The sequence below is a fragment of the Gigantopelta aegis genome, chromosome 9 (genome assembly GCF_016097555.1).
Source record: "Gigantopelta aegis isolate Gae_Host chromosome 9, Gae_host_genome, whole genome shotgun sequence".
Lineage (NCBI taxonomy): Eukaryota > Metazoa > Mollusca > Gastropoda > Neomphalida > Peltospiridae > Gigantopelta > Gigantopelta aegis.
Window position 1 is genome coordinate 70390177 of NC_054707.1, and position 16136 is coordinate 70406312.

The following is a 16136-nucleotide window of genomic DNA, read 5'->3' on the forward strand; positions in this document are numbered from 1 at the left end:
AGGATACGGCAATTGAAATCAATGATTTCTAAAATAATCGCTTGCGTCGCTCGCGGCCGGTTAGGATACAGCTTTAGGATAGAGCTTAATGGTTTTTGTGGTTTTGAATGCTACATTTGGATAGGGCACTGATCAGATGTGAGTTCAGCGGCATAACTACTGCACTATTGAATTTACGATATATATATATAATATATTTTAGGATATTAATAGTACTGTGTGTGTACCAGTGTGTTTGTGTTTTTGAATGCTTCATTTGGACAGGACACTGCTCAGACACGTGTTCATTGGCATAACTACTGGACTGTTGAATTTACGACATATTATATAGTATTGTTGTAGTCTGTGTATAAGTGTTTCTGTGATTTTGAATGCTACAGATGGATAGGACACTGATCAGACACATGTTCATTGGCATAACTACTGGACTGTTGAATTTACGATATATATATATATAATATTGTTGTAGTCTGTGTATAAGTGTTTTTGTGATTTTGAATACTACAGTTGGATAGGACACTGATCAGACACGTGTTCATTGACATAACTACTGGACTATTGAATTTACGATATATATATATATACTACTCAAAAGAATTTAAGGGTCAGACGATATTTTCGACATTATTTTCTGAATGTCAATTATATTAGCTAGACCATAATGTCACGCATGGTATTGTTCCATTTTGACGAAAGTGGGTCTAAGCAACCCATAAATGAATTAAAATCCACTGTCATTGACACTGTCGACTAGTTCTAATGGCGAAAACATGCTTACATTTGCACGTAAATTAGGGCGAAAGCGAAAGGTCTGCTAAGTGCCCATAACTTGCTTTTTCACAAAGCGCTTCATTTGCACGCTTTGCACGTGTATTCCATGTTCCCAATGCTGAATTTCCGTATAATTGAGTGCTTGCGTTCGTGTACGGTGCACACTCCAAATTCGACAATGGTACGACTTCAACTGACCATCGAAGATCGAGGAAGGGCTATGGTTTGGCTTCAGGATGGCAATACGCAAATAAATGTGTCTGAGCTTGGTGTCAGTCAGAGTGTCGTAGCCTACTGTGGCAACGACCAGCAAACGAATTCTGTTCGAAAAACCGTCCAAATTCGGGAAGACCCGATGAAGCACTACAAAATCAGAGGTGCGCTACATCACCGTTATGGCTCTACGTCAACGCACAACCACTGCACGCCGATTACGTGACAGTCTTAGCGGACTGCGACTGGAACTCGAGTGGCTGATCAAACCATACGCAATCGTCTGAGAGCCAATAATTTACGCTGCCGTCGCCAGGCTGTTCGACCACCACTCCTACCACGTCACAGAACGGCCAGACGTCACTGGTGCATCGCTTCATCTGCGGTGGCAACGTGTTCAGTGGGGTCGCATGATGTTCACTGATGAGTCCAGGTTTAGTCTCCGGTTCAACGACGGTAAGGGTTCGTGTCTACAGACGTCCTGGGGATGCGCTTCGCTGACTTTAAGTTAGACAACGTCACCGGTTCGGTGGTGGCAGCGTCATGGTGTGGGGCATATTCTCTATCCACCACAGGACCCTCCTCTATGTGGTGGATGGCAATCTGAATGGAATCCGCTATCTGAATGAGATTATCCGGCCGTTTGTTCTCCCAGGCCTTCAGTCCGATTGGCGGCGGGGCAGTTCTGCAGGATGACAATGCCAAACCCCATCGCGCCAGGGTGTAACGGACTTTCTCAGACAACAAGGTATCGCCAGGATGGTCATTGGCCAGTCATATTCGCCTGACTTGGCCCCAATAGAGAACGCCTGGGACGAATTAGGCAGGAGAGGCGGGATAACCATGCCCCTCCGCCAACCTTCATGATCTGGGTCAACTTCCTATGGCAGAGTGGCAGGCCATTCCCACAAGAGTCTTCAGACTGCTGATCAACAGCATGAGGCAATGATGTGTCGAGTGTATTCGCGCCAGGGGTGGATTCACACACGTCCCAAACGAATGTTCTAATGTGTAAAATCCGATATATTGGACAACCTTCAACTTTGACAGCATGTCATGTGACTTTCTTGTATACAGTGACGTTTATTTGTGGTTTTTTGTAAATATGGAACAATAAATAAAAAAATTGGTGTAGTTTACATCATCAATCTAATACACTCTGAAACTTATTTGGTTATAAATGTTTGACCCTTAAATTCTTTTGAGTAGTATATATATATATAATTGTTGTAGTCTGTGTATAAGTGTTTTTTGTGATTTCGAATGCTGCAGCTGGCCATGGCACCAACCAGCTGTCGGTTACTGGAACACTGAGTGGCAGGACCTACACCATCGGCTTGACAGTGACCAACTTCCTGGGTGCCTCTCACAGCACCACCTTAACTGTGGCCAAGTCGGCGTTTCCCATCCCTGAGGTCAGGGCAATTGCGCTAGCCGACACCGACAAAATCAAGCGATCCGACAGGTGAGTACAGATTTGCGCACGTATGACTATGGGTGGACTTACAACTATCATAACCGGCCTCAGTGGCGTCTTGGTTAGGCCATCGGTCTACAGGCTGGTAGGTCGGATCCCAGTCGAGGCATGGGATTTTTAATCCTGTACCGACTCCAAACTCTGAGTGAGTGCTCCGCAAGGCTCAATGTACCCGGATGTAGCGGTACTTGCCCGGGGGTAGTGATCCGTGGTCGACCGGTTCAAGGAAGGCCATGGTGTTGTGCTATCCTGCCTGTGGGAAGCGGTCCCAAATAAAAGATGTCTTGCTGTCTGTCGTAAAAGAGAAGCCCTATGTGGCGACAGCGGGTTTCCTCTTCGCCTGTGTCAAAATGACCATGTGTTTGACTTACGTCCAATAGCCGATGATAAGATAAAAAAATCAATGTGCTCTAGTGGCGTCGTTAAATAAAACAAACTTTACTTTACTTTTACAACTATCATTTTCTTATATAATGTTAGGTCAGAGTGGCACATATTTGACTATGTATGGATTTTTAACTATCACCCCATAATGTAAGTTCCGATTTGCGCATATTTTACTATGGATGGCCTTTAAGTATCTCATTCTCATAATGTAAGTTTAGATTTGCGCATATTTTACTATGGATCGACTTTAAGTATCACTTTCTCATAATGTTAGTTCAGCGTTGCGCATATTTTACTATGTATATATTTATTTTTAACAATTATTTTTGTCATAATGTTAGTACAGATTTCCTCGTAATATTATTATAGATGTCATGTGCGCATATTTGACTACCATGGACTTTGAGCATCATTTTCACGTAATGTCGTTATAGATTTGCGTATGTTAGACTAAGAATGGGCTTTAACCATATTTGTTTCGTAATGATAGTATTATTTACGCATATTTGACTATATGTACAATCACGTTAAATTAGTTCGAATTTGCACATATTCGACTATTTGGACTTCAACTCTCATTTTCTCGTGATGTTAAATCCAATTTGTGCATATTCGACTAGGTATCGGCCTTAACTATCATTTGCTCGTGACGTTAGTTAATAATTGTACATATTCGACTATGTATGGAATTTAACCACCATTTTCTCATTCACTTCGTTCATGTTTGTGCATATTCGAATATGTATGGACCTTTAACTACCATAATTATATGTAGACATGGGCAAATTCGGTTCGTTCTTTTATTATAAACAACAATGGTGTAGGAAGGTGCCAAAACGTGGGGTGGGGGCACACACACACGAAAGTACGCTCGCACGCACATACACACACACACACACACACACACACACACACACACACACACACACACACATGCATACATATACATAAATCATCGCTGCTGCTACTGGATTCCCCCTTTCTTAACCCGCTTCCCACGCCAGTCAACAATATTAAATGGACTCGGCCGTGTATGTTTCATTTCAGTTTTGAACTCATCGCCGAAGTGAAAATGTCATCGTGTGCCAAGGAAACCATGCAGTTCTTGTGGTCGTTCGACAAGAGCCGTGTGAAGGTGAACTCTGCCACAAAGACGTTGGCCAAATACGTCGTCTTGCCCAGGGACCTACCCGGTGAGTACTTTTTAATAAAACCTGTAGTCTCTCATCTGTAATATAATACTCAAGGCCGTTTGAACAGTTTCCCATCGTTCTGATCTCTTCTTCTGTTGCGATTTGTACTGTCGACATATTCTTTGTGTTTCAAGATAATTCCATAAAAACAACGGTAATGCAAGCTGTCATCATTGTCGCTTAACCTAGAAGTGGCTATTTACTCGGCGATCGTGTATATAGCGTCGCTAATGAGGACTGGCTGTCTACATGGCAGTTGTATTGTGGGAGTGGAGGGGGTGTAAATCCCAAAGTAAGGCCACCACACCCCATCTGAAAAACCCGTTTGTTTTGTTTAATGACACCACTAGAGCACATTGGTTTATTAATCATCGCCTATTGGATGTCAAACATTTGGTAATTTTGACATATAGTCTTACAAAGGAAACCCGTTACATTTTTCTATTAGTAGCAAGGGATCTTTTATATGCACCATCTCACAGACAGGATAGCACATATCACGGCCTTTGATATACCAGTCGTGGTGCCCCATCTAAACTTTTACATCTGGTATAGTTATATTATGAATCATTTAAAACAGACGATCAACATAATGAATGTTCTAACCCTCGAACGCTATTCTGAGATATCTCTCAGCCATATATAAGGTTACCCCCCCCCCCCCCCCGTCTTAACCAGTGCTCCACGACTGGTATGCCAAAGGCCTTAGTGTGTGCTGTTCTGACTGGTATATGACAAAACGCTGAATGTTAACAATAAATGTTAAGCCAGATATTTTTTTATTCTTTGTTTTATAGGCCCACCGACATGAAACTTCTCAATTTAAAATTAAAATAAATTTGAAAAAAGGTGCCAATAGGTAGATCTTTTCATTGCTGACAACACCATCAATTTATCAGCTATACACTGTCATGTTAAATAAAAGTGTTTTTAACAAGTTTGCGTTATTTGGATACTATTTTCACTAGATGAATGCAGTGGTATGTGCTATCCTGTCTGTGGTATGTGCTATCCCGTCACAGGTATGTGCTATCCTGTCTGTGGTATGTGCTGTCCTGTCTGTGGGATGTCGCATATAAAAGATTCCTTGCTACTAATGGAAACATGTAGTGGGTTTCCTCTAAGATTATATGTCAGAATTACCAAACGTATGATTGATATTTAGTAACCGATGATTAATAAATCAATGTGCTCCAGTGGTGTCGTTAAACAAAACAAACTTTTTGCACTTATCGAATAGAAGCATCACTTTTAATGTGCCCTTCCCTCGTATGTCGAAAAATGAATACTGTTTCAAGACCGTTTCAAGACCATTTCAGTGTGGATTAATTTTAGAATGACTAGTAATACACATTGGTTACATATTGGAACATTTTCATATATACAGTAAATAATAATAATAATACTGACCCACTGGAGTAAAAATGATTTATCTCCGGGGTTTTTTTGTTGTTGTTTGTCGGGTTTTTTTTTTTTTTTTTGGGGGGGGGGGGGTTCTCTAAGATCACTTTGGGGTGCTATTAAATAAATATTAAATATGATATTAAATGACTTATGATATAAAATAATGGCAGCGTCTATGATTTCTTATGAATATTTTGTTAAATTTTATTTTAAAGAAAAAACTATCTGTCTAACATATAAATAGTTCCAGCTAGAAACTGCTACATTTAGATATACCAATTTCAGTCTCAGAATGTGACTCTATGATTAAACAGATCCCCTGCTCCGCCCCGCCCCGCCCCACCCCGCCTGTTTGAAGTGTCTTTTTCTGTCTTTTTATATATTCGTTTATTTAAAACTGAGCACGTTTACAACTCGATTTTCGTCGTATATAACTCCTAAGGGCGGGACGTAGCGTAGTGGTAAAGCGCTCGCTTGATGCGCGGTCGGTCTAGGATCGACCCTCGTCGGTGAGCCCATTGGGCTATTTCTCGTTTTATCCAGTGCACCACGACTTGTATATCAAAGGCTGTGGTATGTGCTTTTCTGTATGTGGAATCCCTTGCTACTAATGGAAAAACGTAGCGGGTTTCCTCTCTCAGACTATATGTCAGAATTACATCCAACAGCCGATGATTAATAAAGCAATGTTTTCTAAAGTAGTGTCGGAAATAGAATAAAAACGATTTTTGTCAATTGTTTCTTTCATATTAAACTGACAAGTAAATAGTTTGTAAATACCTATTTAATGATACTCCACCTAATTTAGCATTTACTTGTGTGGGCTCTCATTGATGTACAAGGTGGTACATTAAAATAAAGGTGTCAGTAAACAGGAGATTTGTGACCTTTATTGGAACAGACTATAACACATTTTGATGACTATGTGTCAATTCCATTTACCTTTAAACAAACTTTTAATTTAAAACTGCAAGATAACTGATTATTTTGAATTTGGATTATTTTTGGATTATTTATTAATTTTGACCAGCATATTTAGTGAATATAAATTCAATATAAATACAGTAGAAATTTACACAATCTTGCAACCACTTAAAGGTGATATATAAGCAGTTATATGTGAGCATCTGTTTGTGATAAAGATTCTCGAATAAAAATGTATTTTCTACTAGTAGATAAAATCATTTCCTATAATAATTTTTGGGCATATAGTTAAAGGTGTAGTCTTTATATGTTAAAGCAGAATTTAATAAAAACATGATTTGAATACTGTCATTATGCAACTTTGAGATAGCACCTTGTGACGGAACATGCTATTAAATTTGTTTCGCCTGTGGCGATTTTAATTGTGTTAGAGGGCCGTGTGCAGTTTCATTGCACGTAGCCCAGGTGGGCAACTTGTTACGTAATACTTCGCGCGATCGGGCATTCCAATATGCACTTAGTCCAGCTTTGGAGGCCATGTGGCGAGTAGTTACGTAATACCTCTGCGAGTGCGGTTTCGACGACCGTGATTTTGGCGACCAAGGCGTCAGTAAGTCTGACGATCAGAGAAATTATACCGACTCTGGGAGAGGTGGAATATCAGATGATAGGGGGAGGTACCGCCTTGTACCCCCAGGCAATATTCTGATTTATAATAAATAGCTAGTTTTTAGAGATATCGAGGAGAACCAAAAAGGAACGCCTCCCGGGAACGTAGTCCGTGTGGACTTTGGTAAATATCATTTCTGCTCTGTGTATAACCTTGACGTGATTGATGTGACTTTTAAATATTTTAATACTGTATTATACCAATATTCTTTAGACAGTGTCTTCGGTCATCTGACGAAGTAAATCGTAGTCTTACTGGTCTATATTTATACGAATATTTGGTAAGATAAAGCTTAGCCAGTCATCCTAGAAGACCTAGGTAAACTGTAGGTTATTGTCTTTATTGTGATAGGTACCAGTATTAATTCTGTGTTACAAGGTTACTGAATGAGTAGTTAAGGGTTAATTAAAAATTAACCAGTTAGGAATAGTGTTGTAATTCCTTTATTAATTAAGTTCTCCTGGCAGCGTTTCTAAATTATCACACGTTACTGAACGAGTAGTAAGGGTTAATTAAAAATTAACCAGTTAGGAATGGTGTTGTAATTCCTTTATTAATTAACTTCTCCTGGAAGCGTTTCTCAATTATCACACGTGTGGGTGTTGTATCACGGTGAAGTGATTCGCATATTGTGTAACTAGACACCTAGAGATTAACTAATTAAGTGATCAGTTCTGGGTTGTTATTATTGTTGTTATTAATTAACTACTACGGCTGTACATTTGTCAGCGTAGGTTAATACAGATTCCAAAGTGTATTGTGTTTTGTTGTGTTTCTAGTGAGCTAAACGTGCTATAATAATATATACTTTATATAAGATCGTATCTCTGATCATACCTACAGACGAGCCATACTAGGGTTTAACCGCCTGTTACAAAGAGATCTAATAGATATACAGTTAGGAGAGATATTTTGATAATTGTGTTTTATTCAGTTACGGGTATTATAGAATCCCCGTGACACACCTTTAATACCGGAAAATAGATCACAAACTCAAAATGGTTCTTGACAGTTTTGCTCATGTTTTCTTTTTCTACTGTAGCTGACGCCACCATCACGGCGACAGTCACGGTGTCCATGGCCGGTAACGTGACACGCTCGAGCACTGCCAGCGTCGTACTAAAGACCCAGTCCAGCAGCTTGGTCGCAGAGATTCTAGGTAAGACTTCAAAATGCGTGTATGTATGTTTCTATGTAAGTCCTATTACTCTCTCTCTCTCTCTCTCTCTCTCTCTCTCTCTCTCTCTCTCTCTCTCTCTCTCTCTCTCTCTCTCTCTCTCTCTCTCTCTCTCTCTCTCTCTCTCTCTCTCTCTCGCTCTCTCTCTCTCTCTCTCTCTCTCTCTCTCTCTCTCTCTCTCTCTCTCTCTCTCTCTCTCTCTCTCTCTCTCTCTCTCTCTCTCGCGCGCGCGAGCTCTAACACTCATCCCTCCGAATCTTATCGTGTGGTATTTGTTGCAACTCGGGTTTGAATTTGTATGGTTTTGCGCTAAAAATAAATTGGGGTAAGGTGGGTGGTGTTAATGAAAATGTTATTGTATATGATTGACTATTCTTACCAGGTGGCAGCGCAATCACTGTGGGTATACAGAGTGGAACGTTCACGCTAGATGGCAGCACGTCGTATGACCCGGATGATGATGGAAGTCTAATATACGATTGGACATGTCAGCAAATTACTGACTCGGTGAGTTTTTGTGTTTAACGACACCACTAGAGCACATTGATTTATTAATCAGCGGATATTGGATGTTAAACAGCGACGGGAATCGATCCCCGACCGACCGTGCATCAAGCGCGCACTTTACCAATGGATACCATAGTTTGACACCCAATAGCCGATGTATTTTTCGTGCTGGGGTGTCGTTAAACCACTATTCTATTCTATTCTATTTACCACTGGGCTACATCCCATCCCGACTCGGTAAGATGCAAAGATGGTTATCCGTTGTTTTGTTTGTTGTATTTTTTTGCTGTCATTGGGGTTTTTGGGGGGTTGGGGTTTTTTGTTCAGTTATCGATCAGCATAACGGGTTACTGGTCCCACATTATGGTCAGTTCAACTGTTGGAAGGAAGGGAGTTATTTGCTATCTAACACAATAGTTATTTCAAGTATGTTTAATAATCAGTAACTTGTGGGGGGACTGGTTGTGATGGGAATATTCGAGTCCATCGAGGGGGATCGATCCAGAAACCCATCGCACCGCAGGAGACCACTCTACACCTGTAGTCCATCCCATCATTCTATTACAAAACAAATGTTGTTGTGTTTTTGTTTTTTAATAATTTCAGTTTGGTTTGACGTAAGAAGAACAGTAAAAATGTTTTGAAAACCCCCCAACTATTGTTGTGTGCAATTTACAAATCAATAGGCTCAGATGTAAATAACTTGTAGTAAATTCCATAGCATGAAAAAAGGCTTTTCCTGTGGGACGGGCTATAGTTTAACGACACCCAATACCAAAAATACACATCTGCTAATAACAGGAAGTGATGTCGATAAATCCGGCACGAGGCCACTCAAAGATAAATATTTCGCAGGGGGAGAATCTCCCTGCACCCTTCTAAATAGCGTGTGTCCACCTCCCCTTTCACGGTATACAACCAGGACCGAAACGAAGCCCTTTACCATTCGTTGATTGTGGTCATCTCACGAAACCCAGCCCAGCAGAACTAACAGGCAAATGCCAATGTGGATGGGATTTTAATTGTATCGATTCAATACGGTTTGAATTGTATCGATTCAATACGAGTCAAACCACACCCACATAGACCATGACCTGACGGCCATCTATTGGCGTAAGAAGCGCAGGGGGAGGGAGGGGGCATGTGTCCCCTGCTTTGTAGCAGCAGCGATTTATACATGTATATATATATATATATATATATATATATATATATATATATATATATATATATATATATATGTGTGTGTGTGTGTGTGTGTGTGTGTGTGTGTATGCGTGTGTGTGTGTGTGTGCAACCACCACCTCCCCACACACCCACACCCACCTCAACCCCCACCCCACCCCCACACAGACACACTTTTTGGCACCTTTCTATGACCGTGGCATCTTCATAAACGAATATGTTGCGTCCATCGTATTAAAGGTGTGTGAAAGTGATTGTTTATGCTGCTGGGAAACACCCACCAAACAAATAACAATTAATAGAACAACAAGCAAACAAAAAGCAAAACCTTTTCTTTTCAAATTACAACCAAACATAAACAAAACACACACACACATAAAAAAAATGATGTTGATAACGGTGGAGAGAGAGAGAGAGAGAGAGAGAGAGAGAGAGAGAGAGAGAGAGAGAGAGAGAGAGAGAGAGAGAGAGAGAGAGAGAGAGAGAGAGAGAGAGAGAGAGAGACAGACAGACAGACAGACAGACACAGACAGACAGACAGACAGACATACATGCATACACACATACACGCATACACACACATGCACAAACATACATACATACACACGCATACACACACACACACACTCACACTGTCACACACACACACGCATACACACACACACACACACACACAGACACACACACAGACACACACACGGGAGATATAGAAATTAATACGTAAAACATTCATGAATAAATTGTTATTTCGGTATCACAAATGTCAATTTGACGATTGAATGTCACAATGGTTGACGGTGGAGCGTGACCGAGTAATGGAATATTCATAACGTCAGGGCCGTACCCTCCGGGGGGGGGCAGGGGGGGCAGCTGCCCCCCCCCTGAGAATCTTGTCCTTTTTTTTTTTTTATATATCTCCAGTAATAGCATAGAAATGTTTAATCTTTATAGTATGTTAAAAATTATTTATAAAATTTAGTGCCCCCCCCATGGATTTTGGTCAGGGTACGGCCCTGAACGTGTGGTGGGGACTCTTCAATTTCAAATCAGTCAGTTGTAGCGTGCGCAATTATCTAAGTGACTGTTTCAGGTATTTTATAAGTAACTTGATATTCTGGTGTCACAAAATATATACAGGGGCGGATACAGGGATTTTGTAAGAAGTGGGTGCAACGTTTGAAAAGGGCAATTACTAGCATGATACATGAATAGACAGGAAAGCACATACCAGTTATGGTGCACTGGTTGGAATGAGAAAAACCCAATCAGTTGAATGGATCCGCACAGGTGGTTCGATCCTGCGACGCAAGCACCTCAAGCGAGCACTCAACCGACTGAGCTAAATCCCGCCCCCAGCATGCATTAGATACATGGAGGGGCCGGACGTTGCCCAGTGGTAACACGCCCGCGTGATGCGCGGGCGGTCTTCGATCAATCCCCGTCGGTGGGCGCATTAGGCTGTTTATCATTCCAGCCATTGCCGACTCTCAACTTGACCAGCGATGAAGTTGGACGTTATTTCGTGCGCTCTCGAGCTACCCCCCCCCCCCCCCCCCCCCTCCCACCTGGGGGGATTGATCGCTAGTTACGGATCGCTGTTAGAGTACCGCGTCGCGTACACCGGGTCACGGGCAACCGTGACCTTGGTGTATGGCGACGCGGCTACAGCCAAGAGGAAGAGAACTAGGATGAGGAAACGTGCGCCAGGGGCGGCTCAGGCGGGGACAAAGCTGGCGGCTCAACCGCCATTGGCGGTCCCGTCTGCGTCGCCGCCCCCAACACGACCAAACCGGACGGATCGACGGGAGGCGATTCGCCAACCAGCCGGACCGACTGTTCAGATGCGGGAAGTGGAGCAGCCAACCAGTGCGCCGCGACCAGCGTCACCTGTTCCCGCTCGTCGTTCGTCTGCGTCGAGACCCCCACCTACGGAGGACTCCGCGACAGCGACTCTGGATGTTGGGGCTGTTAAGAGGAAGGCCGTGACCCCCCCCCCCCCCCCCCCCCCCCCCCCCCCCCCCCCCCCCGGGGGCCAACCAGCCAAGACGCGGCCTTCTACTTCCTCTTCGGGTGACTGGAGAGTGGCAGCGCGGAAGATCAAAGGCCAGTACTCTAAGTACTTGGTGGGAGACCTCACGGACCCCGACAGACTGCCAGGCGGGGTCTACGAGGAAAACTTCAAGACGTTTCCCGATGGCCACCAGGTCGCCATCCACACGGTCAAACTACGGGGAGTGGAAGCTATTGTAGTGACGTCGCGCCGGGATGATCTTTACCGACAGGGATTCCTCAGCCATGACATGGATAACAACACCATCCACAGAATCATGAAGATCGTCACCGGCACCCAGTACCCACAGATGGTCCACTGCTTTGCACCCACAGCTACAGGAGACTGGTGCCTCACTTTGAGGAGAGGAACAACATCACCTCCCCGTAGATGCTGTGCACCCAAACGGCCTTAACGAGGCCACTCGCGTGGACATATCGATCGGACTTTAAACTTTTAGATCTGCGTTCAAAATTTTATGTCGAAATTACTTCTTCTTTTTTTTAATATTATTAAATAGTCCGATCCTCTCTTCTTTCTCTTATTTAATTTTGGACTGTCCTTCTAAAATGCTCCAAATTATATAAATATTCGGCCGAGCAGTCAATTCTTTTTTATTTTTGGCTTGTAACTTTTTTATTGTTTTTATTTTATCTATTAACTTCTTTACTAATTGCTATTTTCAAAATTCTGCCCAGTTTCAACAACCCCCCCCCCCCCCCCCCCCTCCATCCCGAGTCAGGCCACCGTTCTTATCGGAGGTCGGACTCGGGATGGGCGTGTTCGAAACCCTAGTGGTATATGAGCACGTTAAACTAGTTATCATCATCATCACCAGCCATTGCACCACGACTGGTACATCCAAGGCCGTGATATGTGTTATCCTGTATGTGGGATCCAGTAGCCAATGATTAATAAAGCAATGTAATCTAGTGGTGTCGTTAAACAAAATCAACTTTAATTTCAATATGATACATACAGATCTTAACAAAAAACTCTGAGCTGACATATTAAAACTGCACTATAAATACTTCTTGAGTGGCTGTTGGATACCATATTCACCTGATAACGAGCGGATAGGTTTTTAAACCACGAATCGGACACGAATGTAGTATTTATTACTTACATATTCTGAGGTTTTGTTTAAACACGTTTAAAACAACTTTGTTCAAGTAAAATGTATTTCGACGCTTATGCTTCACAAAGTAATCAGTTCCAGGTGAAGTTATAGGTGACAAAGCTATCAGTTTCTATCGGGCTTATTTGGTTGGGTGGTATGGCCGCGTGACAGGGTCATCGCCTAGAAGCAGCCTGTCGTATATCTTTAAATCGATAATACACGTACGTGTGTTATTAGTATGTGTTACATAAATAACAATAATACACGTACGTGTGTTATTAGTATGTGTTACATAAATAACGATAATACACGTACGTGTGTTATTAGTATGTGTTACATAATTAACGATAATACACGTACGTGTGTTATTAGTATGTGTTACATAATTAACGATAATACACGTACGTGTGTTATTAGTATGTGTTACATAAATAACGAATGATGTTCTCACCAAAGGATGTGTAAGAAAAATTAATAAATTCCACAGTGAACACTAAATTTTCAGAACACTTCAAAGTTTGGTATGCGTGTGCACAGTCCCAGCACCTACCTGCACCTTTATAACTTAAATGGGTTAAAAAGTGAAACATTTCATTTCCATTCGAATTCATCACAGGCAGTGATTAGCGGCAATGGGGCATGCTGAATCCTTAAAACAAAATACAAAAGCCTTTTGGTTTAGTCCTTAAAGTGGACCCTAAAAATGCATTTTGTCGCGTTTATAGATCCGATTTCGGACTTATGGTTTAGAAGTTCGATTATTGCTTACCAGTAGAAGTCCCTATTCTACTACTGTCCGGGGCGGGACGTAGCCCAGTGGTAAAGTGCTCGCATGATGCGCGGTCGGTGTGGGATCGATCCCCGTTGGGCTATATCTCGTTCCAGCCAGTGCACCACGACTGGTATATCAAAGGCCGTGGTATGTGCTATCCTGTCTGTGGGGAAGTGCATATAAAAGATTCCTTGCTGCATTAGGAAAGATGTAGCGAGTCAGAATTATCACGTTTGACATCCAATAGCCGATGATTAATTAATCAATGTGTGTTAAACAAAACAAGCCAAACTACTACTGTTCTGATTCTGAGTTTGTTTATTGTATAGCCGCCCCTCTCACCCACCCTCACTTCTTTCAGACTAGGTCCCGCTCTGCTATTGATATTTGTATTACATTAAATCGGTGGCTGTTTCAGATCTCGACTCCATCACTACATGGTTACATAAGTGGTAAAGCATATACAATTATCCAACCGCATCATACACAGAGGCAACGTCCTTGGTAACCATTGTTTACGACATCACAGGAGACACATTGTTGTGAAACGGGTTTACAACTGGTTATTAAATGTTATTGATTATTCCTGAAGATCGATGTACAGTTTATTTATTCATGGTTTAAGCTGTCTTTCGTCAAATAACCAAATATAAATTAAAGATGAATTTGACGAATATATTTTATTATAAAAACTCTAAAATTGAATAAATGTATTTCTTTAAAGACCTTTACTATTGTTATATTTTGTTTGGCTAACTCAAACTTAAATTTGGATAAATAGTTTCTGTAACCTACAAATTGGTAAAATTGCTAATATTTTTGGGGCGCAGCTTTAAACCATGTTGATAGTATACCTATTTTCAAACTGTTATTTCGTTTGAGTATTTTACAATATGTGACAATATAGTGTAAGCCTACTTACCAAGTTTCTCTACGTGGACATCAAAAGGTTAAATTCAAAAAGGAAACTTAAGTTGTTCCACTATCCTGCACTATTAGCTGCGTGGCTCAGTAAACGTTATGTGCAAATGTTATGACGTCATAATGTAAACATCATTTCTATCGTAGTGGTTGTGATGGTAATAGCAGCAGCATCTTGATGGCGCACCGTACACGTGAGCTATCAGTATCAGCTGGGCAAAGCTTGCCAAAAGGTTTATTAAGACTTTTTGCTCAGTTGTCTACAATTGCGTGAAGCAAACTCTGGCAGGTTTTGAACCCTTCCCTAAAATAACCACCCTGAATAACCCGAAAACCACTGCTGCCCTTCTGTTGCTGTAGCTGCTTCTGCTGTTTTCAGTTATCGATGCTGTTGCTGATGATGATGCTAATGATAATAATGATAATGATGATGATGATATTATATAATGACGATGACTATAATATTGATGTAATTACAACAACAACAAAAAACAATAACACCAAACAGGAATAATGCAATAATAATCCCCAGTAAAAGTTTAAAGTTTTTTGTTTAACGACACCACTAGAGCACATTGATTTATTAATCATCGGCTAGTGATTGTCAAACATTCGGTAATTTTGACATGTAATCTTAGAGAGAAAACTCGCTACATTTTTCCATTATTAGCAAGGGATCTTTTATATGCACCATCTCATAGACAGGATAACACATGTCACGGCCTTTGATATACCAATCGAGGTGCAAAGGCTGGAACGAGAAATAGCCCAATGGGCCACCGGCGAGAATCGATCTCAGACCGATCGCGTATCAAGCGAGCGCTTTATCACTGGGCTACATCTCGCCCTGATCATCGCCAGAGATGCTTGGGATTCTTGGGATTTGATTGAATTTGTTCTTATATATATATATATATTTATTTATTTATATATTTATTTATTTATTTATTTATTTATTTTAGAAAACCTGTCTTGATGGAAACGGAAACATCTTCCCCACCTCGTCTCAGCGTGCCAATGCGGTTCTGTCGTTCAGCGCGTCACTCTTCGTAGGCTCCAAGGACTACAGATTTACTCTGACGATCAGTTCAGCCAACAGAACCGCCACAGCAGCGGTTACGGTTCATGCAGTGGACGGAAACCCTCCTCAGGTAACTCACATTTGGAACATGCATTGAAGCTGCAGTCTCGCATGACCACAATTAGAAACGGGCGTTCGGGGGTCCTGGTTGGAGGTAATTGGTGTATAGTTATATTTAGTACCACTCAATGGAACGAATCATACCCGGTGTGTCGTTAATATATATATATATATATATATATATCTACTACGGTGACACTCCATAACTGACGTATGCATTCATG

The 16136-nt window shown here is 41.6% G+C and overlaps 1 protein-coding gene across 1 annotated transcript in view; it reads left to right on the top strand.

Moving 5' to 3' along the window:
• The window catches only part of LOC121381729 (pneumococcal serine-rich repeat protein-like), an 83101-nt gene that overhangs the window by 44252 nt on the left and 22713 nt on the right, over positions 1 to 16136 (top strand). The window contains exons 15-19 of the mRNA XM_041511076.1: positions 2257 to 2449; positions 3896 to 4041; positions 8082 to 8198; positions 8599 to 8723; positions 15734 to 15922. Coding sequence (XP_041367010.1) covers positions 2257 to 2449; positions 3896 to 4041; positions 8082 to 8198; positions 8599 to 8723; positions 15734 to 15922 — 770 coding nt within the window. The remainder of the gene's footprint in view (positions 1 to 2256; positions 2450 to 3895; positions 4042 to 8081; positions 8199 to 8598; positions 8724 to 15733; positions 15923 to 16136) is intronic.